Source organism: Lolium rigidum, chromosome 7 (assembly GCF_022539505.1).
Source record: "Lolium rigidum isolate FL_2022 chromosome 7, APGP_CSIRO_Lrig_0.1, whole genome shotgun sequence".
NCBI classification, from domain to species: Eukaryota; Viridiplantae; Streptophyta; class Magnoliopsida; order Poales; family Poaceae; genus Lolium; species Lolium rigidum.
The window spans coordinates 324,608,037-324,635,301 of NC_061514.1; the positions used below are offsets into that span (position 1 = coordinate 324,608,037).

The 27,265-nt window shown below is 40.3% G+C and overlaps 1 protein-coding gene across 1 annotated transcript; it reads right to left on the reverse strand.

Moving 5' to 3' along the window:
* Positions 1-27,262, reverse strand: LOC124673333 (cation-chloride cotransporter 2-like). Its single transcript, XM_047209430.1, has 14 exons — positions 27,208-27,262; positions 8,356-8,530; positions 6,481-6,624; positions 6,215-6,293; positions 5,873-5,964; positions 5,435-5,549; positions 4,901-5,022; positions 4,415-4,476; positions 3,542-3,778; positions 3,352-3,466; positions 2,936-3,130; positions 1,628-2,028; positions 1,180-1,341; positions 1-1,088 (listed from the first exon to the last, which is right to left on the reverse strand). The coding sequence occupies exons 1-14, from the start codon at positions 27,260-27,262 to the stop codon at positions 1-3; spliced, it is 3,042 nt and encodes a 1,013-aa protein (XP_047065386.1).
* Positions 27,263-27,265: the final 3 nt, after the last annotated feature.

Consider the following 27,265-nt stretch of genomic DNA (forward strand, 5'->3'; position numbering starts at 1 on the left):
TCATGTGAAAAGTGTGACGACATCTCTTCTGTATCCCCTAACTATCAACATGCGTGGCACGTTCTCGACAAGCAGATCCATGTATTCCATGTAGCAGTAGGCTGGCTGGTTCAGCGGCGGCGCTGGGAGACTCACCAGGACCACAGCGGCCATCCTTGAATGTTTAAGGATAGTTGCATTCAGCTTTAGCATCGTGTTGAGGAACTTGTCCACCTTCTGTTCATTAACCACGACTTGCTTGCCACCCTCCATCAAGGGTCGCGATTCTCTTTGCGCAGCCTCCTTCATCTCAGAAAGGTATACTCCGATTCTTTGTTGTGCACTTGTATAGGCCTCTTGAGGGTCATCCTTCCTGGAACCATCTGCATGTGCTTCGAATGATCTCATAGTAACAACGATAACCTCAGCTTGCATCCTCAGATCGTACAAGAACTTTTTGACATCGGCCTTTAGCTCCTCGGCTTCTGTGTCCTCTTCAGCTATGCAGAAGACCTGAATCTTACAGCTCTCAAAACTGTCCTTGGTCAGTAGGAGCTGAGACAGCAGAAGCATTAATCCACCGTCTCTCACGATCCAGTATAAGTCAATGGTCCCGTACTGTCGCTGGTACTCGTTAGGCCACTCATCAAGTCCCTTCACAGTGACAACAGCCTTGTTGGCAGTAATGCAATCGTTTATAATGCTGACAAATGTAGACGGTATTTGTGTCAGATTCTCATGACGCCAGATTTCAGGGTAACGCATCACAACAATGTTTGGCTTCAAGTTTCCCAGGCCCATGGTCTGAACAATGCTGCGAAAACCATGAGACACTGAGGGTGCTACGATAATCTCAGCAACACCCTCACACCGCTTATAGTCGATATAAGCACTTAGTTGTCGGCAGGCTGTCTTTGCATCCTCAGCAGATTCATGATAGTCCCCATCAATTATAGAAACAAATATCGACATGCCACGTCCCTTTTTCTTCATGAAATTAGCGAAATCTGCAAGCTTTGGATGGCATGGGACATCTTCTGGAAGCCTGCCCCAAGGGCGGCAGAATATGAGAGGAATAGGGTACCAGTTTTTTGGATGAACTTGATTTGCTGCAACAAAAATTCTCCGAATTATAAAGCATGGTGCTTCATGTGTTCGTAGGCAATGCTAATTTTTTTTTATGTATAATAAGAATGGTACCTCCCAACGAACGAAGACTTCGCAGAGCCAGTTGAAAGTAGGCACTCTTAAATCCATCTCCCCAGTCTCCAGCCTTTCCTTTTAAGCTGACATAGTAGTAGATGAGGCTTGCAAGGGCAAGAGAGACCACAGTAAAAGCCCAAGAGATCATAAACATGATAACTGTAAATTAAGAAAGGGAAATCATCTGTTAATGGGCTTCACCTTTGTAATATATTCAATAGTACAACCTAAGGATGCAAAGTTTCAGTTATAGTGAAAAACAGAAGTACAAGGTAGATAAGTGTTGTGATGCATGTAGTTGAAAAGGTAGCTGACATCACATGACCACAAAAGTGTTCAGTAAGCATTTTGCATAAATTGACTGTTAAAAACTAACAATGTCTATTTCTGTATACATATTGTAACATGCGGTCATAAATAGAAATATAAAATTGGGGAAGCATACCAATGCAAAGCAATGCACCGATGAGAGAAAGGCTCCAATGGTGAAGCTTCCATCGAGGACGCCAACTTGGAGCATCCAGGAGGTCCAGCAGAAAGCAGGAAAGGTTCACACCAGCATAGCACAGAAGGAAAAACATAGTGATAGTGGGTGTAATCAGATCTAAGTTCCCAATCACAACACAACCAATACAGATGAAGCTTGTAAACAGAGTTGCCAAGTGTGGCTCGGATCCTTCATAGGCTTTAAAATAATTAAGAACGGGAAGGATGTCATCATTCGCAATTGCTACAAGTAGCCTTGGAGCCCCTGTTAGACTCTGTAGAGCTGCACCTAAAGTGGACAGGATAATACCAATGTAAATTACTGCGGGAGCAGGCCAAGCGACTGTAGCTGTTAGGAGCCTGCGTTAGGAAATCTGTGAGCTGACCACACAGAGAATTTTTTTTTGCAATTTACAGAAATCCAAGATGTCCAATTATCATAAAATGTAGAATAGCAAATTACAATGTCACAAGTAGCTGAAACAACAGGGCATGTAAATCCTAAAGGCATATTCAAGGCGTGAGGTGCTTAGAAGAGGGAAAGAGTATATTGCCATATCAGCAAGCATTCTATCTAAGGCCTCAGTTGCCAGGCACCTCATCTTATCCACCATATATATAGATAAACACTCATGATTTGATCATCCCATGGATGTGCTTCAGGAGGTAATTACATATGTGAAGTACTAGCCAAGTATTAAAACCTAATAAGCAGCAATTCCCTGTATTAGCATCTCGCTTGTCCTATATGGCAAAAACCAGTTTTCGACTTCAGAGACCCCTTCAAGCATCAGCACTGCTGATGGCCTTAGCCTTCTATGTTTGACATGAGCTTCATGCATTTAAATACATTTGTTTTGAATCAATGCTTCTGCCAGGGCAATTATCTGTATGTAATTACCTCAGGCGTGCACGTGTCATGGTCACCTTGAGCGTCAATACGTGTATGGGAAGGGTCATAATTCCACCCATTTAGCCACACTCGTTGAACCAACTGATCGCTATGCGGGGGAGCACAAGTCCTGAATGTCTTTCAGTATATACAGTGGTGCTCATGTACTTAGCTCATGCCAACTTTCAATGCTAACGCGCTTGCACTCGATTTAACCCTTATATGTGAAGCTTAAGCTTGTGGAGATATCAACCTCTCTTAAATCCCATGCCGGAGATACTCTAATAATGCCCCATGGTGTCACAGCGTAGCTAACATATGACCAAACATTCAGAAATCAGAAGGTTGATGATATGATGACAAGAAAGCTCAGACCTGTCAGTTAGAAGCTCTTCTCTTGTAGCCAAGGCTCCGAAAAGAAACACAGACAGTACATACATCGCAGTAGTTAAAAGGGTAGCATTTAATGTTCCAATTGGAATGGAACGTTGTGTGTCTTTAAGTGAAGCAGAGCGGTTAGAACCAGCCATGATTCCTGTAACAGCTGGGAAAAAGAGACCTAACAATGCGCTGAAAGATAAACTGAAAACAGTTAGCAAGTGCACATTAAATCAAAAAAATACTCTCTTCATCCTGTAATATAAATTGTCATTACAACATATATTGATTGTAATAACATCTTATATTATGGGACGGAGGTAGTATTCAGTAAGCGGATATACATTTTAGAATATTTATACATCACAAAGTGGAAGAAGCTTAAGTAAAAAATAGCAGTAAAAAAGACGCACTTAAAATCCCAATATATAGAGCCATTTGGATCAGGAACTCCAGCATTGTTTGTACGTTGGTAGTCTGCACTCCAGTTGTCACGGAGTGTAGTCATACTCAACCCAGTAATTCCCTCTAGGTAGGCAAAAAACAACAATGATTTAGCAGAAAGTAAAGAAATAAAAAAATCATAAGCAAAGAGCTACTTACTTGAAGAGTTGGGACTTGGAGCACTGAAAACACCAATGTAAATGCAGAGTATTGAGAAGAGGACTGGCATTAAGAAAGCAGGGGCGACCTTGTTGATAATTTTGACACCACCAAACACAATAAAACATAACAGTATGGTCACAATGACACCATAGATCTGGAGGTCATGCAAGCTGGGTGTTGATATAGTTGTTGCACTGCCCCCGTTTACTGTATTATCGATCATTGTTACCTTCTCTGCTTTTAAAAATCACTACATGTGTTAATACAAATAAGCAAGGACAATGCCTCGAAACTTCTATAGAAGAAAAAATGCATAGCGCTAAAAATAAAATCATTTGGAAAATTCCCATTCCGAAAAAAGTGAGAGAGTTATTGTACTCCCTCGGTTCCAAAGAATAAAGCGTATAAATTTAGTCCAATGTCAAATCCCTCTATCGTTGACCAATGTTATAAAAAAATCAAACATTTACGATACCAAATCAATATTAGTAGATTCACCATTAAATCTATTTTCATAATATATTTGTTTCATGTTGTAGATGTTTATATTTTTTACAATTGGTCAAACTTAGTAAGCTTTGACTTTTAAATAAACTTATAAGACTTATTTGTCGGAATGGAGGTAGTATCAAATAAGCATTGGGTACGTTATGTTTGGATTTGGTATGAACTACTTCTATAAGAACATCTATTCACAGAATATGTATTCGTATGGATAAATTGTGGCATGCACTATTGCAGCAATGGGAAGAAGACTACAGGTGTATGGTGTTCCTAACGAAAATGCGCAAATCATTTGATATGCATAAAGGACCTTCAGAAACAGACCAATAACAACTGCACTGCCTGGAGCTCACAGTAACACAGCACCTTGAAAAAATCCAGCAGAAGGAACGGCATCCAAAAAGGTTTCTACAGCTCCCAGCACATACCTGCAAATAGGAATTGCAACACTGTCAGTCTCAATAAGCAGAACTGCACTAGCAACAGAAGGCATTTTCTCTTCTGTAATATTCTCTGTTATTTCCTCTTTTGGTCCTACATAGAACTTTGTGCTCTCCTCATGTTTTTTCATGAGATTACATACCAGCATTAAAAGTCTCAACCCGAAACTGCAATATTGCTAAGATTCAAAGATAACACGGATATTTTACTAGCTATTCTACCAATATTCCACTCACTGTATATATAAGTATATAAGTGCAGTAGCAAAAAGAGAACTAGCATTCCAGGCCACGTAGATGTAGTAGCCTGGTACACAATACATCAAAATATTTGGCCAAACGAAAGCTTCAAGAAAAATTAATCTTATGTAGGGGACTGCCAGGTAATTGGCATGTTCTAATGCAGACTTACATAGCTCCAGCAACTGCATTTCCCAGGAAGAAACACAATCCAATGCTAACTCCAACTTCTGGACCTAGTGCGCGGCCAATCAAATAGTATGGCCCACCACCCTGGAATAAGAAGAAACTTACATGAGTACTTAGTGTTCTAAAATTCGAAAAAAAAGTACTTAGTGTTCCAGCATGTAATTCAGAAAAATGAGATGCAAACCAGGCAATCTCTTACAAATGAAATCTACCTTGTTGATCTAAAAATAATTTACAAGTCAATATAGAAAGTCTAAGTCAGTCTACGTCGTGTTCTCAAATAGCAGATGGGCCTCAGAGGTTATGAAAATATAAATCCATTCTCCTAAATTTTAAAGTTACAAAATTCAAATTACTGAAAAATATTTTACTATCTAGTAACTACTGAATGGTGACATGTTTGCCTCTCTATCGTGTTCGACAAACAATGCAAAAGACGAAAAAAGGAATTCATTTAGAGATGAGAATATAGAGACTTACGCAAGGATCTGTCACCTACTACTGATATTAAACATACCTTCATTGCCCCATTTGTCGCAATCGCGCTCAACGATAATCCAGTTAAAAATGTGCATGCGCCACAAAATGCACATAAAACAAGGGACTGCCATACGCCTCCCATACCGACAATCCTACAAGAAAGAGAAATGAAAGGTTGTTGCACTTAACATTCAACATATGTGCAATCTTTATATCTTACTTCAGTGAGAAACAGACTCAGACGAAGTGTCAGAGGATCACATTTATCACCTACTACTACATGAGCACCAAATGAACAAGGACATCCCCTCGGACTACAGCGGAGATTTCAAAGACTAACCATTACTCCATAAAATTCAAAGCTATCTTAGACATACACAGAATATATGAATTTCAATCCGCAGCAACCCACATGTTCAGTTATTGTTTAGTTGTAAGACTGCAGGGAGTTCTGCAACGATGTGCAAGAGTTTACCATGTGAAACGAATATAATATATTATTCCCAAGATGTTCTGCAAGCATGGAACAAAGACACCCATCATTGTACCAAGTTTAGGGTCAGTTTCCTGCATAGCAAAAAAATGAGTGTAACCAACAAGGCTCCTTTGCAAAAATAACCAAGTAAAGTATATTAATGCTTTACAGAATAAATAAACCAATTAAAGTAAAATTAATCAAAAGGACCAAGGGCAATAACAAACTAGAATAAGCTGAACTAGAAAATAGAAGATAAATGAAATGCAAGTACGATTAAATTAGAAATTGGCCTTGAACTAGCAAGCTTGGAACTATGGATACTCTGATAGTGAAACAAACCTTTGGGCGTCCGATTGTAATACCCACATTCTCGCTATCTGTAGGACTAGCAGGTACCTGAGCTGGTTCTCCTGTCATACTGTTCAGATTCACTCAGATGTATGACATAGCTTCAGCTATGTGCACAACAAAAAATAAATTTATAGGTTTCTAACGAATTCCTTAAACATCAGATGTTTAATGTGCAATCAACACATGTGTATGCAAAACCTGAAGATCTGATTAAAATGTAGAAAATCCATGCAACAAGTGACAACCGATGATACCTTTTAAGCCCCAAAATATTGACCAGCGAGTCAAAACCAAAGAGCTCAAGCTTTGAATCACTGTGAGGTGCACTAGATGGACCATTTGAAGAAGTCACTTGCGTTTTTGGATCCATACTTCTGTTCCTAGCAGGTTTAATGCGCCTATAACATGAATAGTTATATGCTAGTGTTAGCACTTCCGATCAAGAAACCCAATGAGAATTCACAACCAGATAATTCAGGTAGCAGGAAACCAGTAGCTATGGCAGATGCAAACTTGCAATGCTGGGGAATAGGCGCTACTTTCAAAAGGGATACTACCAATCCATTGGGTTCCAAACCAATGTACCAACAGTATGCTCCTCAATCAAAACTTCAGGCCTACGATAGACCAATTTATGAGGACAATATTTCACACCACATCAACTATGAATAGAAACTAAAATGAGTTCAAGTATGAACTGTTATTTGTTAACCAAACAACACATTAAATGAAAATTCATAACATCAGGTCTGTTCCTAATAACAAGTAAATTTGTTTAGATTTAAATTACTTTGTTACGTCGAAAGGAGGCCAGATAATGGCTGACATGACTACTGCAACAAGATTACCATTTCTATTAAAAGCTACATATAATTATTTCTAGACTAGAAACATTTGTATCACCATTCAAAGTAGTCGTTCTAAGCTCGTGCTATGTGCAACACTTTTGTGGTTGATGAAAAAAAATCTCAACACCACCGTGCAACTTAGTTAACAGTTAACACCAGGGGCGGAGGGAGGGGGCTGGGGCGAGCAGGGTTCAGACCCCCCCCCCCCACATGGGTTCGCCCCCCTAATGATTCAGTCTACATATTAGTACAGAAAGAGTACTCTAAACATGCTAATTGACGCAGATAATCGCACCATCAGTACTTAAGGCCCATGCAACACAGCGAAACCCAGCATGCAGGCCAATTAGTCCATCCGTTTGGTGCTTGATTAATTCTCCGGGACTTCCTCTTTCTTTGCCGAGGCCGAGCTGTGGATGCCCATCTACTAATCGTGTTCCAGCAGCTCCTCTAAAAAAAATCTAATCATCTTCATCGATAAAATAGATCTGATTTTTTCCGGTCGATCTGCCAATCTGCCATGGAGCTTACCGCCGCTCGTAGACTACACGGAGCGTCAGCCGCTATGAGAACAGGGCATAGAGTCGAGCGATGCTGTACATGCCAACTGCCGCACCATCCTCTACCTCCAAGGTCGTACTCATCCAACACTTGAATCTGGAGGTAACGCTGATAAATAGTGTTCTAGTTTTCTTTCAGCGCTCAATCGAGTAGCTTGGCAGATCAGCAACAATTTGCCGTTCAAGGCTAGTAAAAATTTCAACATTATTTTTATCTATAATCCATAAATAAATATTTCGATACTTCCTCCATCCGTAAGAGGGAGTAGTAAACTTATGCATTAGGCGTAAATAGTGGTTTAAGGGCTAATCAAGAGATTATTTAAGAAAAAGAAACTCGTGTAATTCATATGAACACCGAACTTTTTTTTTTGTCTCTGCCGTTGCCTCGCCCCTCCCTATACCTAAATCCTGGCTCCGCCCCTGGTTAACACTCATAATACCTACAAGATTGGACGATATGCACTCTAAAATCGCACAATGCTCCACTCTCAGCAGTAGCAGAACAGAGCTCCATCATGGCACCTTACAACAGGAGGATGATCCCACCAAATCCCTTTGAGAAACTAATCAAACGCCCTAGAAAAATCATATCTACAATAGTACAATACCGCTGATCCCCGCACCCGCAGAAAAAAATATAGATGATCCACGCACTGGTCGGGTGGTGCCCCTCCCCTGCATGCATATGCATATGAAGGAGCGAAATGCAAAAGATGACCTGGGCGCCGTGGAGGTGTCGCCGGACTCCATGGACTCCATCTGGACGACAGCGCTGTCGTGCGGCTCCACGGGCCGATATCTCTGCTGCGACGGCTTCGGCGGCACCGGGGCCTCCTCGTCGGCGCCACCCCCGGCTCCTCTGCTCCCCAATGCAGAAGGATCGACCAACTTCCCTGGCGCAGCGCAGCGGGGTCGATTGCGGATTAAGGGTCAGTTAGCCGAGGGCGGAAGAATCCGGGACACCCTGCCGATGCGATGGGAGCGCATTGGCATTGCCCGCGATCTTGGATCCAGATCTAGGGGAGGTTTGAGCCTTGGAGGGACGGGGTAGGAGAGGGTGAAGAGATCACTACCGGCGAGAGGCGGCGGGAAGAGAGGTGAGTCGAAGGGAGGAGGTGGTGGTGGCGGGGAAAAAGGAGCGGCGAGGGTGATCAAGTGATATCCGTTCCTTTCTGCCGTGGGACAGGACCAGAGTTTTTTGTTTTCTCTCTCCTTTTTAATACAACTCCATTACTTGTATTGCAACAAAACACAAGAAAGATGGTGTACCTAGGCAAACTGCTATCGCCTCAATTACCAAGCACACATGGGTCATTCGCCGCCACCAGAGAAGAAGAGCACCCACTCTTTGGCGTTGAAGAAGCCCCTAGCCATGAGGCGTTGACGAGCCACGATAGCCACCAGCAAGTAGATTGGGTCTAGCCCGATAAGGAACATTGGCCGGAGGAGCCCTCTAAGCTTCTTCAACGCCGGATCCGGAACCAGTGCCACCCCGCCCTTCAAGCGGCTAGATCTCCCACCATCTTCCGCAAACACGCAACGGTGAAAACCGCCGCAAACCAATCACAACACATCTTTAAAATGCTTGAGATTTGACAACACTGATCATAGAACCTATGTTGACTTTAAGGTAATTCAGTAACCATAATCCACAACCTCAGCATCCTTGCCACATTTTGGTTTGAGCTATTACTCAAAGTTTATGATAAACAACTTGTTATCATCGCATTGTTTAATCATCAACACTGTTGTATTGATTTCCTTATTACCTATTGTTAGCTACTTTTTTTCGAGAGTGCACCAAAGGCGCATCATAACTTCATTGAAGATAGAAAAGTATTTTACAAGAAGCCACTGCTGCCGAACTCCCCCACTCACACCTAAGACTACTCGCGTGACACAACTTGCCTCCCTCCTACTCTAGCTACCTAACGATGTCGATGATCTGCTCGGTGTTCAACTGAAGACGGGTGTTCCCGAACGTTCTAGTGTTCCTCTGTTTCCATAGGGTCCAAGACACTAGGATCACCAGCATATCGAACCTCCTTCTATCCCTCTTATGCACTTGCCCTCTGTCCAAGATCCACCATTTCTCCAAGTTGTGTCTGAAGTAGGTTCTTGAATCTCAAGCATTGCCATTTGGAGACATCCCAGCCACACAACTCTCGCATACGGGCGCTGAATCAAGATGTGATCCACCTTGTCCTCCTCCTGCAGGAAAGTGTAGCAGGATTCCTTGTGCTCCTCCAAATCGTGCCTAAATCTCCTCTCCGCCGTCCAAAGCATGTATCTCAGTGCCACCAGATGAAAATCTTGCATTTAAATGGTGCAAAGGATTTCCAAACCAACTTATGCATATCGTCAATCATCATTCCTTGGCATAACAACATGTAGGTGCGTTTCACCGTGTACACACCCGTCCTGGAGCCCTTCGAGATGAACTGATCCGATATGTTAACGTCTCTCTCCATCCCTTCCAACGCCTCCCAAAGCTGGCTACAGTGCGAGCAAACCTCAACTTGAGAGGCTAGCATGCTATTATTTTATCTCGTGGTGACGGAAACGACAACCACATGTGCAACCTCTCCCACTGTACGGCCATGTAACAAACTATCTCCCCAGAACTTGATGCTCTTTCATCGCCGCTGGCAAAACTCACACCACTCTGAAAAACCTCGCTGACCTTGTCTTCTTTCATCAAACTCAACCCCTTCCACGGTATGTTTGGTTCAGTACGGTTCAGTGCGCTTTAGCCATTCCCATCTAGCTATGAGATCAAGGCCTTGCAGGCTCAAGTCCTTGATGAAAAGCCCACCAAAGCAAATAGGCTTACAAATGCTTTCCCATGCTACAAGGCATTGTCCTCCATGAATTTCCTTTTTCCTAGCCTAGAGAAAGGCTCTCAGCTATTTGGTAACCTCCTCAAGCAGCCACGTAGGGGCGTCTTTCGATGAGTAATTGATGGATAGGTCTAGCGGTGATCATGGCATTGATGAGGATCAATCTTCCTGCCCTCGCGATCATGCCCGGCGCTAAGCAGGCATACAACGAATATCTCTGTCCAAAACGGTTGCAACTCTGCTTTGGTAAGAGGCCGCAGTGCAAGCTGAAGCGAAGGTAGGAGAAAGAAGAGGAAAAGAGGAGCCCTGAGTCTCCTGCTCCTGTTCCAGTGTCTGAGGCGAATGGTGGCTCCTCCGCATTGGAACAGGAGCAGGAGGCTCAGGGCGACAGCGACAAGGTTAGCGGAGGAGCTTCAGTGCTCCGAAGGCTCCTTGCTCCCCCGCTCTGGTACCTGTGGTGACCCGGCATACCACTGCATGGTGTAGTATGCAAGTCTGACATAACACCAATGAAACACCGTTCCACTAGTATTACATCGCTCAGAGTGGTACAACAGAAACATATGCGGGTCCAAGGCATGTCTATAGAATTACAACTCTGACTCTATTACATAAGATCAGCATAGCCTCCTACTTTACAATGAGGTAAGTCTGCAAATAAACTCCAAAAGAACGACTCGTAGTCTAATCCTATCACGAACTCTATTTGTAGAGTATTTACCTAGCTATAGAGGCTATGAATAGATTCTAGCTAAATAGGAGCTAAGTTTAGGAAGCTAGTTCCTTCTATTGCTAATCTAGGTTGTCTTCTTGTTGGATGTGGTGTTTGTCTCCTCTGACAGGTTCATGTCCCTTGAAGTAGTTGTTGATTTCCTCGGTCTTTGAGTTGCACTGTAGATCCTCCTTCAATGCCTCCATATCTAAGCAGGGGATTTAAGAGTGGGATGAGTACGAGCGTACTCAACAAGTTCATTATAGGAAAGAGGTGTTTAATGCACTAGCTACAGCATTAGACCAGGAAGTCTAATACCAATGCAGGTTTTCATAATCATTTCTTCAAAAGGTTGCTTTTATTCAGAAGAACTATGTCCGTCAGCCTTCACCGGTTTACTAGAACTTCATGGAGCTCCTTTCCGGCCGCGTTCGCAGTTCCATATCCCGGAACGAGGAGTGACGAGTCACGGTTCTTTACACTCGCGAGAGGTGTGTTGCTTTACCCATAAGAGATCTTAACCTTGGTGCCAACCGAGTCTAGTTCTCGTCCACACTTCCTTTGGTGTGAGGCCCGGTATAAGGTCTAGCCAATCATGTTCCTCCGCTACCTCGAACACCCACCCTTTGTTGCATACCCCGACCCCGGGTCCTCGTCGGTCCTCTTATACCACTTAAGGATGGACCCCGACCACGACAACAGTTTGGGACTCGTTAACCAAACTCCTTCGCCAGTAGTCGCAACCCATCATAGACCGCAATACCGTGGGGACTTTAGGCTTCCCCAGCCCACCGCTTGCACTTCGAGCGACAAGTGTCTACGGACTATGCCGTGGGGACTTAAGGCTTCCCCAGCCCACCGCTTGCCCCGACGGATACAAGTGTCTACGGTAAAGCGCATCCGTTGATGAACGAGAGGTGGAAACACTTTTGACTACTCCGTCCCACTCCGGATCTTATGGTTAACACGGATATTACGGCACAAGAATCACTTGGCGACATTTGTTGTTTAATCCTAGATGGATATAAGCCCGTGCAATGGAACCTCCACCATATCATCACAATCCATGGTTCCATTGCCCACCACATAGTCATATTCATAGTTATGAAAGTAGTGGTTTTGATTTTTGTGCAATAGTGATAACCATAATACTTTGCAAGTAATTTGATAAAAATACTCAAATGACATGAGCAAGTGATGAACTTGCCTTTCTTGGCTGCAAGATTATGCAGACAAGGTCTTCGATGCGTAATAACTCCAAATTCTGAAATAGCATCATCGTCCAGTAAGGACGACGTTTAAAAGATTGGCAATGATGCAATAATGCATAGGAATGAGATGCAATCGCTCTAAGCGTGACCTAACCCCGATGATTTAGGATTAGTGAGTTGTAATGATTGATTCGGGGTGTGTTGCACTTTTAGAGTGATTTACAAACAAGGTTCTTATTAAGGTGTGATTACATGGTATCATAAACAGAGGCTGTAATATATCATAACAATAATATTAATAGCACACAACTATAACATTGGGTATAATCCTAACATGTAATGAATAGTGGTTGGTTTTAGCACTACATGGCATGGTTAATTATCATATATTTCAAAAGAATAACTTTTGAAGAACATGTTCTTAATAAAGAACAAGTATGATAATTAAGGTTGTGGAGTTCTATGGTTTACTATGTTTGTAATTGGCTTCTGGAGTAAGTGGTAATTGGATCACAACCTAGTTGGATTCATCTACACCTTGGGTTGGTAAGGTTGAGTTAAGCCTAGGCATCCAGAGCAATTCATTATACATGGTTGATATTAAGGTTGGTTTATCTTGCTAGTGATAGCTGGCTAGGGTTTATAGGTCCTTATAAGCAGGGTTGGTGATGATTCTTTATTTACTTCCAAAGAATAACTTTTGAAGAACATACTTCTTAAGGAATAAGAAGTATATCAATTAGGGTTGAGGTTTTCTAGGTTTTATTATTGGTTTCACTAAGTAAAGAATGGTGGTTTCCTAAATAGGATGTTTAATAATTATCTCACACTAATAGGGTTTAGTGTGTATGGAATAGGATGCATCATATTGGCATGGTTGCTATTGTAGTTCATCACAATGGTGTGATGCTAAGCATGGATGAATAAGGATGATGGTTTTGGCATTAGAAACTAGGTTTTAGGCTTGGTTGATCCTAATTTGATCATTTAGATTGGATAGGGATACATGCCTAGAATACTAAATTATTGATAAAAGGGCTCATACATTTCATGTGAACATGTCAAATATTTAATTGCTAATTATGGTTCTATGACTACTATTGGGGTAACATGATCACATATTATCTTGGGGTTTAAGTTTGGAAACAATCTAGGGTTTATTTGAAGTAGTGGAGCTAGGGTTCTAAATGATATTAGGGTTTTAGTATCCCACATAACATTATGGGTTATAATTTTATTCTTGATGGAACTAGTTTCTAGTTGAATTAGGGTTTTGGGTTTCACATGAAATGACTGGGTTGTAATATCATTCCATATGGAATTAGGGTTTGCTATCTACCATATAGTTCTACGATTAACAACTTCATTTTAAAGTTGAAGTTATTAGTAACTTGGAAATAAAAATAATATTGAATTTGGTATTTTATTATTTTTAAACAATTAATAATTAAGGTAATTATTATTTAGTGTTTTAAATCCTCCGAATAAGGATTTAATAAGTTAATAGTAAAGGAAAATTAATTTTATTGTTTTCCTTATTTACTTACTGGTTTTTATTTATTTTATGAAATTTTTACTAATTATTGAACTTTAATTGAATTTAGAATACAAGAAAATGTTTAAATACAAGTATTAAACAATTAAATTTTTATTAAAAATAAAAATTTCATTTTATATTTTTATTGGATAGAGTTTATTTTTATGAACATTTTAATACCTCATTTGTATTTTTTCTGAGTAAATATGAATTTTCTAGATAATTGTGAAGTTTCAGATATTTTCTGGTATTTTAAATAAATGGGAAATGCTAACTGTACCGAGCCAGACTTAACTGCACCCACTGACTAGTGGGACCTATGCCACGTGGACTGCCACGCAAGCAGCGACCGGTCAAAATTGACCAGGGCGTTTGACCCACCGGCGGTTAAACGCCGGCGTGTCTGCGTGCGGCGGCGCGCGTCGATTTTTGGCTCCCCTGGACGCGCGGCTAGCACTAATCGACTCCCCTCGACGTGGTGAGTACGATGGTGGTGTTGGTTTTCCAAAACGAGCACCGGAACATCGCCGGCGACCACCATCTGCGGCGGCGGGCTCCGGTCAAGCGTCTAAATGAAGCTAGGATGCGTCATAGGAAGCGAATAAGGGCTCAATCGATGCGTCTGCTCACCAGAAGGCTTCCTGGATGGTCGGCGACCTCGATTGTGATCGGAGAAGACGGCGAGCTCCAGTTTTCCGGCGAACCCAGGCGAAAGGGAACGCCGAAATTCGTACTCCTCCAAGCTCCCCTGGATGCGTGCTTCCTCCCAGAGGCTCTACGAGTCGAGGCGCATCTGCTGGACCTAAGCCTGGTCTCCGGGGTGGCTTGAATCGGCGGCTAGCCGGAGAATTGTCCGCCAGCGACCCCGGTGTTAGAAGAAGAGTGAGAGAGATTGAGGGCCTGAGAGATATTGTGGTGAGGTGTCAAAGATCAAGCATTTAACGGCGCTCCTCCAGGTGGTTTTATAGCTCACGGGGAGGTCGGCAACGTCGGCACGACGGCGACGACTGGCCGGGATGCACAGCGTGTTCAATGTTACTTCTGGGCACGAATCTTGGCAGTTTTGGATGCGGTGGACGCGTGAGAGATTATGGGCACCCCAGGGTTGGTCCTTGGCGTCCGCCCGCCCTTATCCTCGATGAGGAGGTGGCCGGCGAAGTGTGGTACGCCATCGCCGTGTCGTCCATGCGCAGGAGGAAGAAGACGAGGCTCCCTCCTGTGAATCGGTAGGTTGGGTCGCTCCTGGGCTGTGGTCTGGGCCAGTGCTGGGCTTGGCAGCTGGGCTGCTGGTGGGCTGTGGCGACCAGGTAAGGTCCAGGTCAGCTTCACTTCTCTTTTCCTTTCTATTTTTCTTTTCTGTTTTCTTTTTCTATTTTACATTCTGTTTTTAATTCAAACTTAATTTATTTTTATACCATGCATGTATTTTATAGGTTGTATTTCACTAGGAATAAGAAAAGGATAAATGTATTACTCCATTGTTGTTGAACAAACATATATGTGAGCATTATTGCAATTTTAAATACTATATGGCATTGAATTAAGTGCCCACATAACAAGAATTTGAATATCATCTTGGAAGGACTCAAAGTAGTTTCCAAATGACATTGTTCTTAGTTGATGATATGTAGAGTATTATTGAGTTTCACTTTGTAAGAGACAAATCACCAAGTAAGGCTTGTTTATGGAGTCCTATTAAATAAGTGGCTAAATGGCATGATTTCATGTGCTAAAATTTAAGGACTTGATCTCACATTTGAGATTGTTGGTCACTTACACATGAATTTATGTGAACACCTATTTATTAAGGTTTTATAGGGTTGATGCTAGCCCAATTTCAAGGTTAGCGGTGGTGTTATATTTTTAATAACATCCAGAATTATTAGAGTAGATATTACTCTCATTATGGTTTGGTCTTGGTTATTAAGATAAGTAGTTGATCACCACCATGGGTTTAATCATATAGTTTAACTAATGAGAAATTCTAGGATTCTAATTATATTTATTTATTGACAAATGGTTTGGAACTCAATTGTGAATTAGGTTTATAGTGGTGATCACCCAAGTGATACTTTACTAGGCTTGAGATTTAATTCTAGGTTATAGAGATGGGGTGTCTCCATATTGCATGTGCTAGGGTTTAATTTTCCCCAACCATGATAAGGTGGTGGCTTGCTTCATATCTAATGTGCTTCCCAAATTACTAAGGATTTGAGAATTGGTTTTATCTTCCACCAATTAACTTCTATTATTAATCTCAATTTATCATTGAAGTAACTATATTGATTATAGTTCTTTTTATAGTTAACTTTGGTCATATGAATGAATAGTTTCTTACCATATAAAGTATAGAGTTTTACTCTAAGGGTTTCTTGTGGTTCTGAAGTGAAGGATAAGTGGAATGTAAATGTGGTAGAATTGTACTTATGATCACCAAGTGATTCACAAGTTAAGGTGGGGATATAAGCCTAGGGTTGCTTACTAGTTACCTCCCTATGATTTGATGTGGTGAATGATATCTACTTATCCTATTAGGGTTTAACTTATTCTCACATACCACAAGAGCATGATCATGGATTAGGCATGATCAACTTGTTCTTAATATCTCTACCTCAAGTTCTTAGGGTTTATGATCATCACTTAATTAATAATGATCAAGGTTTGGCTTCCTAAGGTATCTCTCATTAATTAGGTTTCTCAGTTCCATTATCAAGCATTGTCTTGATCAACTAGGGTATAGTACTTCTAATTTACCTTCTTGAATGGGACTACTAGGATTGCCTCTAAAGTTTATATCCCAGGAGAATGCCTGAGATATTATGTTAGGGTTCTACTCATCAATGATGATATGATCTTCTGGTTATAAGAATAGTCCTCTCCCTCAAATCCAGGTGCTGCCTCAACTATCTTGAGTGTAACACCAGATCTTGAGCTCTCTTATATAGGAATGGATTATTCTAGGGTTTATGGTGTACTCACAAGATCTCAATAGGTATTTAGTCTAAACCCCACTTGGCTATCTTGGTTATCTCACCACTCCAAGATGAAATGGTTTACCTAATACTTTAGTTCAAAGTTTATCCTTGATTCTTAATTAGGTAAAGCTGGGATTAGTATGAATGGTCTCTCTCTCATTTGGGAAGGACTTCAATGATAACCTAAGGTTAGGTTCCCTAGAAGTTGATGTATATTAATATGTAGTAGAGAGGAATATATATTTCTAGAGTTTATCTCCTTGTCTTGCTTCCAAGAATGAAATAGAATGAATACCATGAAGTTTATGGTAGGATCATGGATTAGTTAAAGTCATGAAAAAGATAAGTGAAGAATGGTTTCTCCATTTTATTGTTACTTGGTATGCAATTGAATTGGTGTTCATATGTTATGACAAGGATTACCTTATTATGATCTGTTATGAGATCAAGCAATTGATCATTGATTCCAGTGTTGTTGTGTTGATTTTAATTCCATTTGATCTAACCCCTTAGATCAAATCATCTCTACCCAAAACAATGTTTTAACAAAGTCACATTGAGGTTTATAGCGCTTGACTTGATGAGCTACTTCAATTCCACCAAGGTCAAGTGAAACTTCGATTCATTGTGACTTGTTTTACTTTAAAGCGCGAAAATTCCCCAGATTTTCTATGCATGAATGCAATGCACACATCTGTTTCCTCTATTTTTGTAACCCCCATTACCTGGGATATTACAGTCTCTACCCCTTAAACTAAACTTCGTCCTCGAAGTTTGAACTCTCTCACGTTTCCGAAGTGTGGATCTGACTTGTGCAGACTACGACTTTTCTCGAACTCCTTGGTGATCTTACTGGATATAATTGAATATATATCCCTTGTCCAGATTCTTCCTGGAATCCATTAAGGTTTGTCTCTGAACCATGGTTCTTACTTTAATTCTTTGATTTCTTCCAACTCTATAAGCTTGTTTCCTTTCTCATTGAAGATTCAATGATTGAGACTTCTTCTGGTGCTGTTAGTCTTATTTGAAGACTAATTGGATAACATTCTCCTATTTAATAAAATAGGTCTTTGTTTTTCCTTACTACCAAAACTGCAATAATGGTACTTAGTAAGGTATTTACCATGGAAATGGTTTTGATTGTTTATTTTCCTAAGAATGGATTAGACTCATTTAGTCCATCCAATCATGGTTTATAATTGATACCTATAACTATTTTGGGTTATTTAGGTTCCATGAAAGGAATCATTCTATTAGTCTTTGGTATTGGTATGTTCAATCTTCTTCGGTCTTTGGCCCTTTTGAACTGTATTTGGTCTATGGTATTTCCTTCATCCAACTTCATTAACCTTAGATTACTTGAGCTATCGAACTGCTGAGTGAATATTACTCACTTCCTCAAGTTATAGTCTACTTCTTACTTCCTCGAGGTATAATTCTCGACTTCTGGTCTGACATCCTTCTGAAAGTAATGTTCAACAATCTTATGAAAATAAGATCGAACTTCCTCTTAGTTCAGAACTTCTTCTTCTATTTTGCTCAAAGTATTAAGTCATTGTACATCCAACTCAATCCTTACTCTACCCCTTAGAGTTTACTTATGTTCTTCGACTCCTTTTCTTCCAACTATTGGATTGATGGTTAGAATATTAGTCTGGGTGTAGCTTATGGTTTATATTCTTCTAAGGTCTCGTGAAGAATCCTTGTGGTGTATCCACTCAATTGTGGACATCCAATGTGAATCCTTTGACTAAATGATTATAGATCATAGTTATTTGGCTGACAAACTTTTATTTGTTCACAACTTCTTGGTACAAATGATCCAATGGTGGACTACTTGATACCAATTGTGGCTATTTGTTATCTAAAAATGAATTCTATTATAGGTTCTGATCAACTGAACGAGACATCTTCTACTTTATCTCGCAGTATTGATTCTATACCAATTGGGGTCTTCTGATATCAACTATAGTCTTCTTATATCTGTTACGGTTTCATAGGTCATCTTCCTTCTGTCAGGGTTTATTTTGCAAGAAAACCACTAACTGACACTATGAATATAGTATCCTGAGTGATTTCCCATGCATTCCCTCTTCTGTAATAACTATGGATCTGCTTCAGCTTCACCATAATCATTATATTTCTCACCTTCATGCTTCTTTCGTACTAAAGTACTCCTCTGTTGAGGCAAAGCATGAGTTTTGATTGGCACTTCCTTCAGAGTATTGTGGTTACTTCCCACAACTTTGCTTCCTTTCTCTGATGAACCTTCATCTTGTCTTCGGAATCTTCCCGAATTCGTCGCTTCCTCACACGAATACTATTACCCTCTAGATCTATAGTATCAAGTAAGAACTTGATATTGCAACATGCATTTGCATATCAAAGTCTAACTTCATGTATGGATCTAGTCAAACAATGAAAATCCATTAAAAACCAAGAAGATTCAGCTTTGTGTGTATAGTACACACCATCATAAGCCTGAATATAATAGTTGAGTATGACATCTCTAAACATCAGGCTGAGATGTGTAATATATAACACCATATAAGCTAGGTTTATATCGTGATACTTAGCACGAGTATATGGGATTCTACTATTTGTCTCAACCTTTACCTTAATTGCACAATTGCAATGAGATAAACTTGACACAAAGTGGTTTGGGATGGTTAAGGTTAACCTAATTTTCTTTAGAAGTACTAACTTAGCTTCCATTATGTTGAGGACTACTTCACATGATATGTTTGGTTCTAACATCACTATTCTAGTACTATTGGAACATAGCTCCTATACTTCCAAGTTATTGTACCATAAGGCTATGGTTCTGATGTGCTTGGCACACTTCCCATGGTTTTGAAATACAATTCTTGCACTACTTGTTTAGCACTTGGCTTCTTATTGTACTCCTCCTAAATACTTTAGAGGTTCTACTACATCACATAATGATTCTCAAGTGAAACATATATGACTAGCAACTCTACCATGTAAGTAGACAAGTTTTTATTCCTATCACTCTTCCTTACTTCCCATGATTGACTCATCATGGTCTATACTACCTCGTATAACTTATATTCATCCCTTACTATCAGTTGTTTCACAAGTTTAGATAAATTTTACTTACCCTATTACTTGTCTGGGTCTACATCTTCTATTAGGATATCTTAATTATCTTCATCACTTGATATTGTTCCTATTACAGATCTGAGTAATTCTTATTCAACTATAACATGTGTTGGTACACATCTTCCAATAGGATATCTTCCTTATGGTTGTATCCTCTCTTTGGACTACCATGTATTGTATACCAACTGTGATCTACTCATCTATTGTGTTAAGGACTTATTGATGTTCTACCTACTTGGGATTGGCTATCTAACTTTACTTTATCTAGGTAAGTTAGGTAAGAAATGTTGACTCGAGTGTGTCAGGATTATTCTCAAGTGAATATCCATCTCAAGTCATAAGAATATTTGGTTTACTTAGGACAACTTCCTATAGACACTACCAATCCTATAGGTCTCATTTAAAGGGTTTTAATCCTAGGGTCAAAGCATTTGCTCTGATACCAGCTGTGGTGACCCGGCATACCACTGCATGGTGTAGTATGCAAGTCTGACATAACACCAATGAAACACCGTTCCACTAGTATTACATCGCTCGAGTGGTACAACGAAACATATGCGGGTCCAAGGCATGTCTATAGAATTACAACTCGACTCTATTACATAAGATCGAGCATAGCCTCCTACTTTACAATGAGGTAAGTCTGCAAATAAACTCCAAAAGAACGACTCGTAGTCTAATCCTATCACGAACTCTATTTGTAGAGTATTTACCTAGCTATAGAGGCTATGAATAGATTCTAGCTAAATAGGAGCTAAGTTTAGGAAGCTAGTTCCTTCTATTGCTAATCTAGGTTGTCTTCTTGTTGGATGTGGTGTTTGTCTCCTCCGACGGGTTCATGTCCCTTGAAGTAGTTGTTGATTTCCTCGGTCTTTGAGTTGCACTTGTAGATCCTCCTTCAATGCCTCCATATCTAAGCGGGGATTTAAGAGTGGGATGAGTACGAGCGTACTCAACAAGTTCATTATAGGAAAGAGGTGTTTAATGCACTAGCTACGGCATTAGACCAGGAAGTCTAATACCAATGCAGGTTTTCATAATCATTTCTTCAAAAGGTTGCTTTTATTCGAGAAGAACTATGTCCGTCGGCCTTCACCGGTTTACTAGAACTTCATGGAGCTCCTTTCCGGCCGCGTTCGCAGTTCCATATCCGGAACGAGGAGTGACGAGTCACGGTTCTTTACACTCTGCGAGAGGTGTGTTGCTTTACCCATAAGAGATCTTAACCTTGGTGCCAACCGAGTCTAGTTCTCGTCCACACTTCCTTTGGTGTGAGGCCCGGTATAAGGTCTAGCCAATCATGTTCCTCCGCTACCTCGAACACCCACCCTTTGTTGCATACCCCGACCCTGGGTCCTCGTCGGTCCTCTTATACCACTTAAGGATGGACCCCGACCACGACAACAGTTTGGGACTCGTTAACCAAACTCCTTCGCCGGTAGCTGCAACCCATCATAGACCGCAATACCGTGGGGACTTTAGGCTTCCCCAGCCCACGCTTGCACTTCGAGCGACAAGTGTCTACGGACTATGCCGTGGGGACTTAAGGCTTCCCAGCCCACCGCTTGCCACCGACGGATACAAGTGTCTACGGTAAAGCGCATCCGTTGATGAACGAGAGGTGGAAACACTTTTGACTACTCCGTCCCACTCCGGATCTTATGGTTAACACGGATATTACGGCACAAGAATCACTGGCGACATTTGTTGTTTAATCCTAGATGGATATAAGCCCGTGCAATGGAACCTCCACCATATCATCACAATCCATGGTTCCATTGCCCACCACATAGTCATATTCATAGTTATGAAAGTAGTGGTTTTGATTTTTGTGCAATAGTGATAACCATAATACTTTGCAAGTAATTTGATAAAAATACTCAAATGACATGAGCAAGTGATGAACTTGCCTTTCTTGGCTGCAAGATTATGCGAGACAAGGTCTTCGATGCGTAATAACTCCAAATTCTGAAATAGCATCATCGTCCGGTAAGGACGACGTTTAAAAGATTGGCAATGATGCAATAATGCATAGGAATGAGATGCAATCGCTCTAAGCGTGACCTAACCCCGATGATTTAGGATTAGTGAGTTGTAATGATTGATTCAGGGTGTGTTGCACTTTTAGAGTGATTTACAAACAAGGTTCTTATTAAGGTGTGATTACATGGTATCATAAACAGAGGCTGTAATATATCATAACAATAATATTAATAGCACACAACTATAACATTGGGTATAATCCTAACATGTAATGAATAGTGGTTGGTTTTAGCACTACATGGCATGGTTAATTATCATATATTTCAAAAGAATAACTTTTGAAGAACATGTTCTTAATAAAGAACAAGTATGATAATTAAGGTTGTGGAGTTCTATGGTTTACTATGTTTGTAATTGGCTTATGGAGTAAGTGGTAATTGGATCACAACCTAGTTGGATTCATCTACACCTTGGGTTGGTAAGGTTGAGTTAAGCCTAGGCATCCAGAGCAATTCATTATACATGGTTGATATTAAGGTTGGTTTATCTTGCTAGTGATAGCTGGCTAGGGTTTATAGGTCCTTATAAGCAGGGTTGGTGATGATTCTTTATTTACTTCCAAAGAATAACTTTTGAAGAACATACTTCTTAAGGAATAAGAAGTATATCAATTAGGGTTGAGGTTTTCTAGGTTTTATTATTGGTTTCACTAAGTAAAGAATGGTGGTTTCCTAAATAGGATGTTTAATAATTATCTCACACTAATAGGGTTTAGTGTGTATGGAATAGGATGCATCATATTGGCATGGTTGCTATTGTAGTTCATCACAATGGTGTGATGCTAAGCATGGATGAATAAGGATGATGGTTTTGGCATTAGAAACTAGGTTTTAGGCTTGGTTGATCCTAATTTGATCATTTAGATTGGATAGGGATACATGCCTAGAATACTAAATTATTGATAAAAGGGCTCATACATTTCATGTGAACATGTCAAATATTTAATTGCTAATTATGGTTCTATGACTACTATTGGGGTAACATGATCACATATTATCTTGGGGTTTAAGTTTGGAAACAATCTAGGGTTTATTTGAAGTAGTGGAGCTAGGGTTCTAAATGATATTAGGGTTTTAGTATCCCACATAACATTATGGGTTATAATTTTATTCTTGATGGAACTAGGGTTTCTAGTTGAATTAGGGTTTTGGGTTTCACATGAAATGATTGGGTTGTAATATCATTCCATATGGAATTAGGGTTTGCTATCTACCATATAGTTCTACGATTAACAACTTCATTTTAAAGTTGAAGTTATTAGTAACTTGGAAATAAAAATAATATTGAATTTGGTATTTTATTATTTTTAAACAATTAATAATTAAGGTAATTATTATTTAGGGTTTTAAATCCTCCGAATAAGGATTTAATAAGTTAATAGTAAAGGAAAATTAATTTTATTGTTTTCCTTATTTACTTACTGGTTTTTATTTATTTTATGAAATTTTTACTAATTATTGAACTTTAATTGAATTTAGAATACAAGAAAATGTTTAAATACAAGTATTAAACAATTAAATTTTTATTAAAAATAAAAATTTCATTTTATATTTTTATTGGATAGAGTTTATTTTTATGAACATTTTAATACCTCATTTGTATTTTTTACGAGTAAATATGAATTTTCTAGATAATTGTGAAGTTTCGAGATATTTTACGGTATTTTAAATAAATGGGAAATGCTAAGCATGCAGAGCCAGACTTAACTGCACCCACTGACTAGTGGGACCTATGCCACGTGGACTGCCACGCAAGCAGCGACCGGTCAAAATTGACCAGGGCGTTTGACCCACCGGCGGTTAAACGCCGGCGTGTCTGCGTGCGGCGGCGCCGTCGATTTTTGGCTCCCCTGGACGCGCGGCTAGCACTAATCGACTCCCCTCGACGTGGTGAGTACGATGGTGGTGTTGGTTTTCCAAAACGAGCACCGGAACATCGCCGGCGACCACCATCTGCGGCGGCGGGCTCCGGTCAAGCGTCTAAATGAAGCTAGGATGCGTCATAGGAAGCGAATAAGGGCTCAATCGATGCGTCTGCTCACCAGAAGGCTTCCTGGATGGTCGGCGACCTCGATTGTGATCGGAGAAGACGGCGAGCTCCAGTTTTCCGGCGAACCCGGGCGAAAGGGAACGCCGAAGTCGTACTCCTCCAAGCTCCCTGGATGCGTGCTTCCTCCCGGAGGCTCTACGAGTCGAGGCGCATCTGCTTGGACCTAAGCCTCGGTCTCCGGGGTGGCTTGAATCGGCGGCTAGCCGGAGAAGTGTCCGCTCGGCGACCCGGTGTTAGAAGAAGAGTGAGAGAGATTGAGGGCCTGAGAGATATTGTGGTGAGGTGTCAAAGATCAAGCATTTAACGGCGCTCCTCCAGGTGGTTTTATAGCTCACGGGGAGGTCGGCAACGTCGGCACGACGGCGACGACTGGCCGGGATGCACAGCGTGTTCAATGTTACTTCTGGGCACGAATCTTGGCAGTTTTGGATGCGGTGGACGCGTGAGAGATTATGGGCACCCCAGGGTTGGTCCTTGGCGTCCGCCCGCCCTTATCCTCGATGAGGAGGTGGCCGGCGAAGTGTGGTACGCCATCGCCGTGTCGTCCATGCGCAGGAGGAAGAAGACGAGGCTCCCTCCTGTGAATCGGTAGGTTGGGTCGCTCCTGGGCTGTGGTCTGGGCCAGTGCTGGGCTTGGCAGCTGGGCTGCTGGTGGGCTGTGGCGACCAGGTAAGGTCCAGGTCAGCTTCACTTCTCTTTTCCTTTCTATTTTTCTTTTCTGTTTTCTTTTTCTATTTTACATTCTGTTTTTAATTCAAACTTAATTTATTTTTATACCATGCATGTATTTTATAGGTTGTATTTCACTAGGAATAAGAAAAGGATAAATGTATTACTCCATTGTTGTTGAACAAACATATATGTGAGCATTATTGCAATTTTAAATACTATATGGCATTGAATTAAGTGCCCACATAACAAGAATTTGAATATCATCTTGGAAGGACTCAAAGTAGTTTCCAAATGACATTGTTCTTAGTTGATGATATGTAGAGTATTATTGAGTTTCACTTTGTAAGAGACAAATCACCAAGTAAGGCTTGTTTATGGAGTCCTATTAAATAAGTGGCTAAATGGCATGATTTCATGTGCTAAAATTTAAGGACTTGATCTCACATTTGAGATTGTTGGTCACTTACACATGAATTTATGTGAACACCTATTTATTAAGGTTTTATAGGGTTGATGCTAGCCCAATTTCAAGGTTAGCAGTGGTGTTATATTTTTAATAACATCCAGAATTATTAGAGTAGATATTACTCTCATTATGGTTTGGTCTTGGTTATTAAGATAAGTAGTTGATCACCACCATGGGTTTAATCATATAGTTTAACTAATGAGAAATTCTAGGATTCTAATTATATTTATTTATTGACAAATGGTTTGGAACTCAATTGTGAATTAGGTTTATAGTGGTGATCACCCAAGTGATACTTTACTAGGCTTGAGATTTAATTCTAGGTTATAGAGATGGGGTGTCTCCATATTGCATGTGCTAGGGTTTAATTTTCCCCAACCATGATAAGGTGGTGGCTTGCTTCATATCTAATGTGCTTCCCAAATTACTAAGGATTTGAGAATTGGTTTTATCTTCCACCAATTAACTTCTATTATTAATCTCAATTTATCATTGAAGTAACTATATTGATTATAGTTCTTTTTATAGTTAACTTTGGTCATATGAATGAATAGTTTCTTACCATATAAAGTATAGAGTTTTACTCTAAGGGTTTCTTGTGGTTCGAAGTGAAGGATAAGTGGAATGTAAATGTGGTAGAATTGTACTTATGATCACCAAGTGATTCACAAGTTAAGGTGGGGATATAAGCCTAGGGTTGCTTACTAGTTACCTCCCTATGATTTGATGTGGTGAATGATATCTACTTATCCTATTAGGGTTTAACTTATTCTCACATACCACAAGAGCATGATCATGGATTAGGCATGATCAACTTGTTCTTAATATCTCTACCTCAAGTTCTTAGGGTTTATGATCATCACTTAATTAATAATGATCAAGGTTTGGCTTCCTAAGGTATCTCTCATTAATTAGGTTTCTCGGTTCCATTATCAAGCATTGTCTTGATCAACTAGGGTATAGTACTTCTAATTTACCTTCTTGAATGGGACTACTAGGATTGCCTCTAAAGTTTATATCCCAGGAGAATGCCCGAGATATTATGTTAGGGTTCTACTCATCAATGATGATATGATCTTACGGTTATAAGAATAGTCCTCTCCCTCAAATCCAGGTGCTGCCTCAACTATCTTGAGTGTAACACCAGATCTTGAGCTCTCTTATATAGGAATGGATTATTCTAGGGTTTATGGTGTACTCACAAGATCTCAATAGGTATTTAGTCTAAACCCCACTTGGCTATCTTGGTTATCTCACCACTCCAAGATGAAATGGTTTACCTAATACTTTAGTTCAAAGTTTATCCTTGATTCTTAATTAGGTAAAGCTGGGATTAGTATGAATGGTCTCTCTCTCATTTGGGAAGGACTTCAATGATAACCTAAGGTTAGGTTCCCTAGAAGTTGATGTATATTAATATGTAGTAGAGAGGAATATATATTTCTAGAGTTTATCTCCTTGTCTTGCTTCCAAGAATGAAATAGAATGAATACCATGAAGTTTATGGTAGGATCATGGATTAGTTAAAGTCATGAAAAAGATAAGTGAAGAATGGTTTCTCCATTTTATTGTTACTTGGTATGCAATTGAATTGGTGTTCATATGTTATGACAAGGATTACCTTATTATGATCTGTTATGAGATCAAGCAATTGATCATTGATTCCGGTGTTGTTGTGTTGATTTTAATTCCATTTGATCTAACCCCTTAGATCAAATCATCTCTACCCAAAACAATGTTTTAACAAAGTCACATTGAGGTTTATAGCGCTTGACTTGATGAGCTACTTCAATTCCACCAAGGTCAAGTGAAACTTCGATTCACTGTGACTGTTTTACTTTAAAGCGCGAAAATTCCCCAGATTTTCTATGCATGAATGCAATGCACACATCTGTTTCCTCTATTTTTGTAACCCCCATTACCTGGGATATTACAGTACCCTCCACCGGGGTGCCCTTGCTCGAGCCCTTCGCCGGCAAGTGGAGCGGCCGCATTGC

Coding starts and splice junctions, on each gene's coding strand:
- LOC124673333 (XM_047209430.1), bottom strand. CDS start 27,262: ATGCGGCCGCTCCACTTGCCGGCGAAGGGCTCGAGCAAGGGCACCCCG. Junction 6,294..6,480: donor AATATTTTGGGGCTTAAAAG/GTATCATCGGTT, acceptor GAATCTGAACAG/TATGACAGGAGAACCAGCTC. Junction 1,342..1,627: donor CGGTGCATTGCTTTGCATTG/GTATGCTTCCCC, acceptor CTTAATTTACAG/TTATCATGTTTATGATCTCT.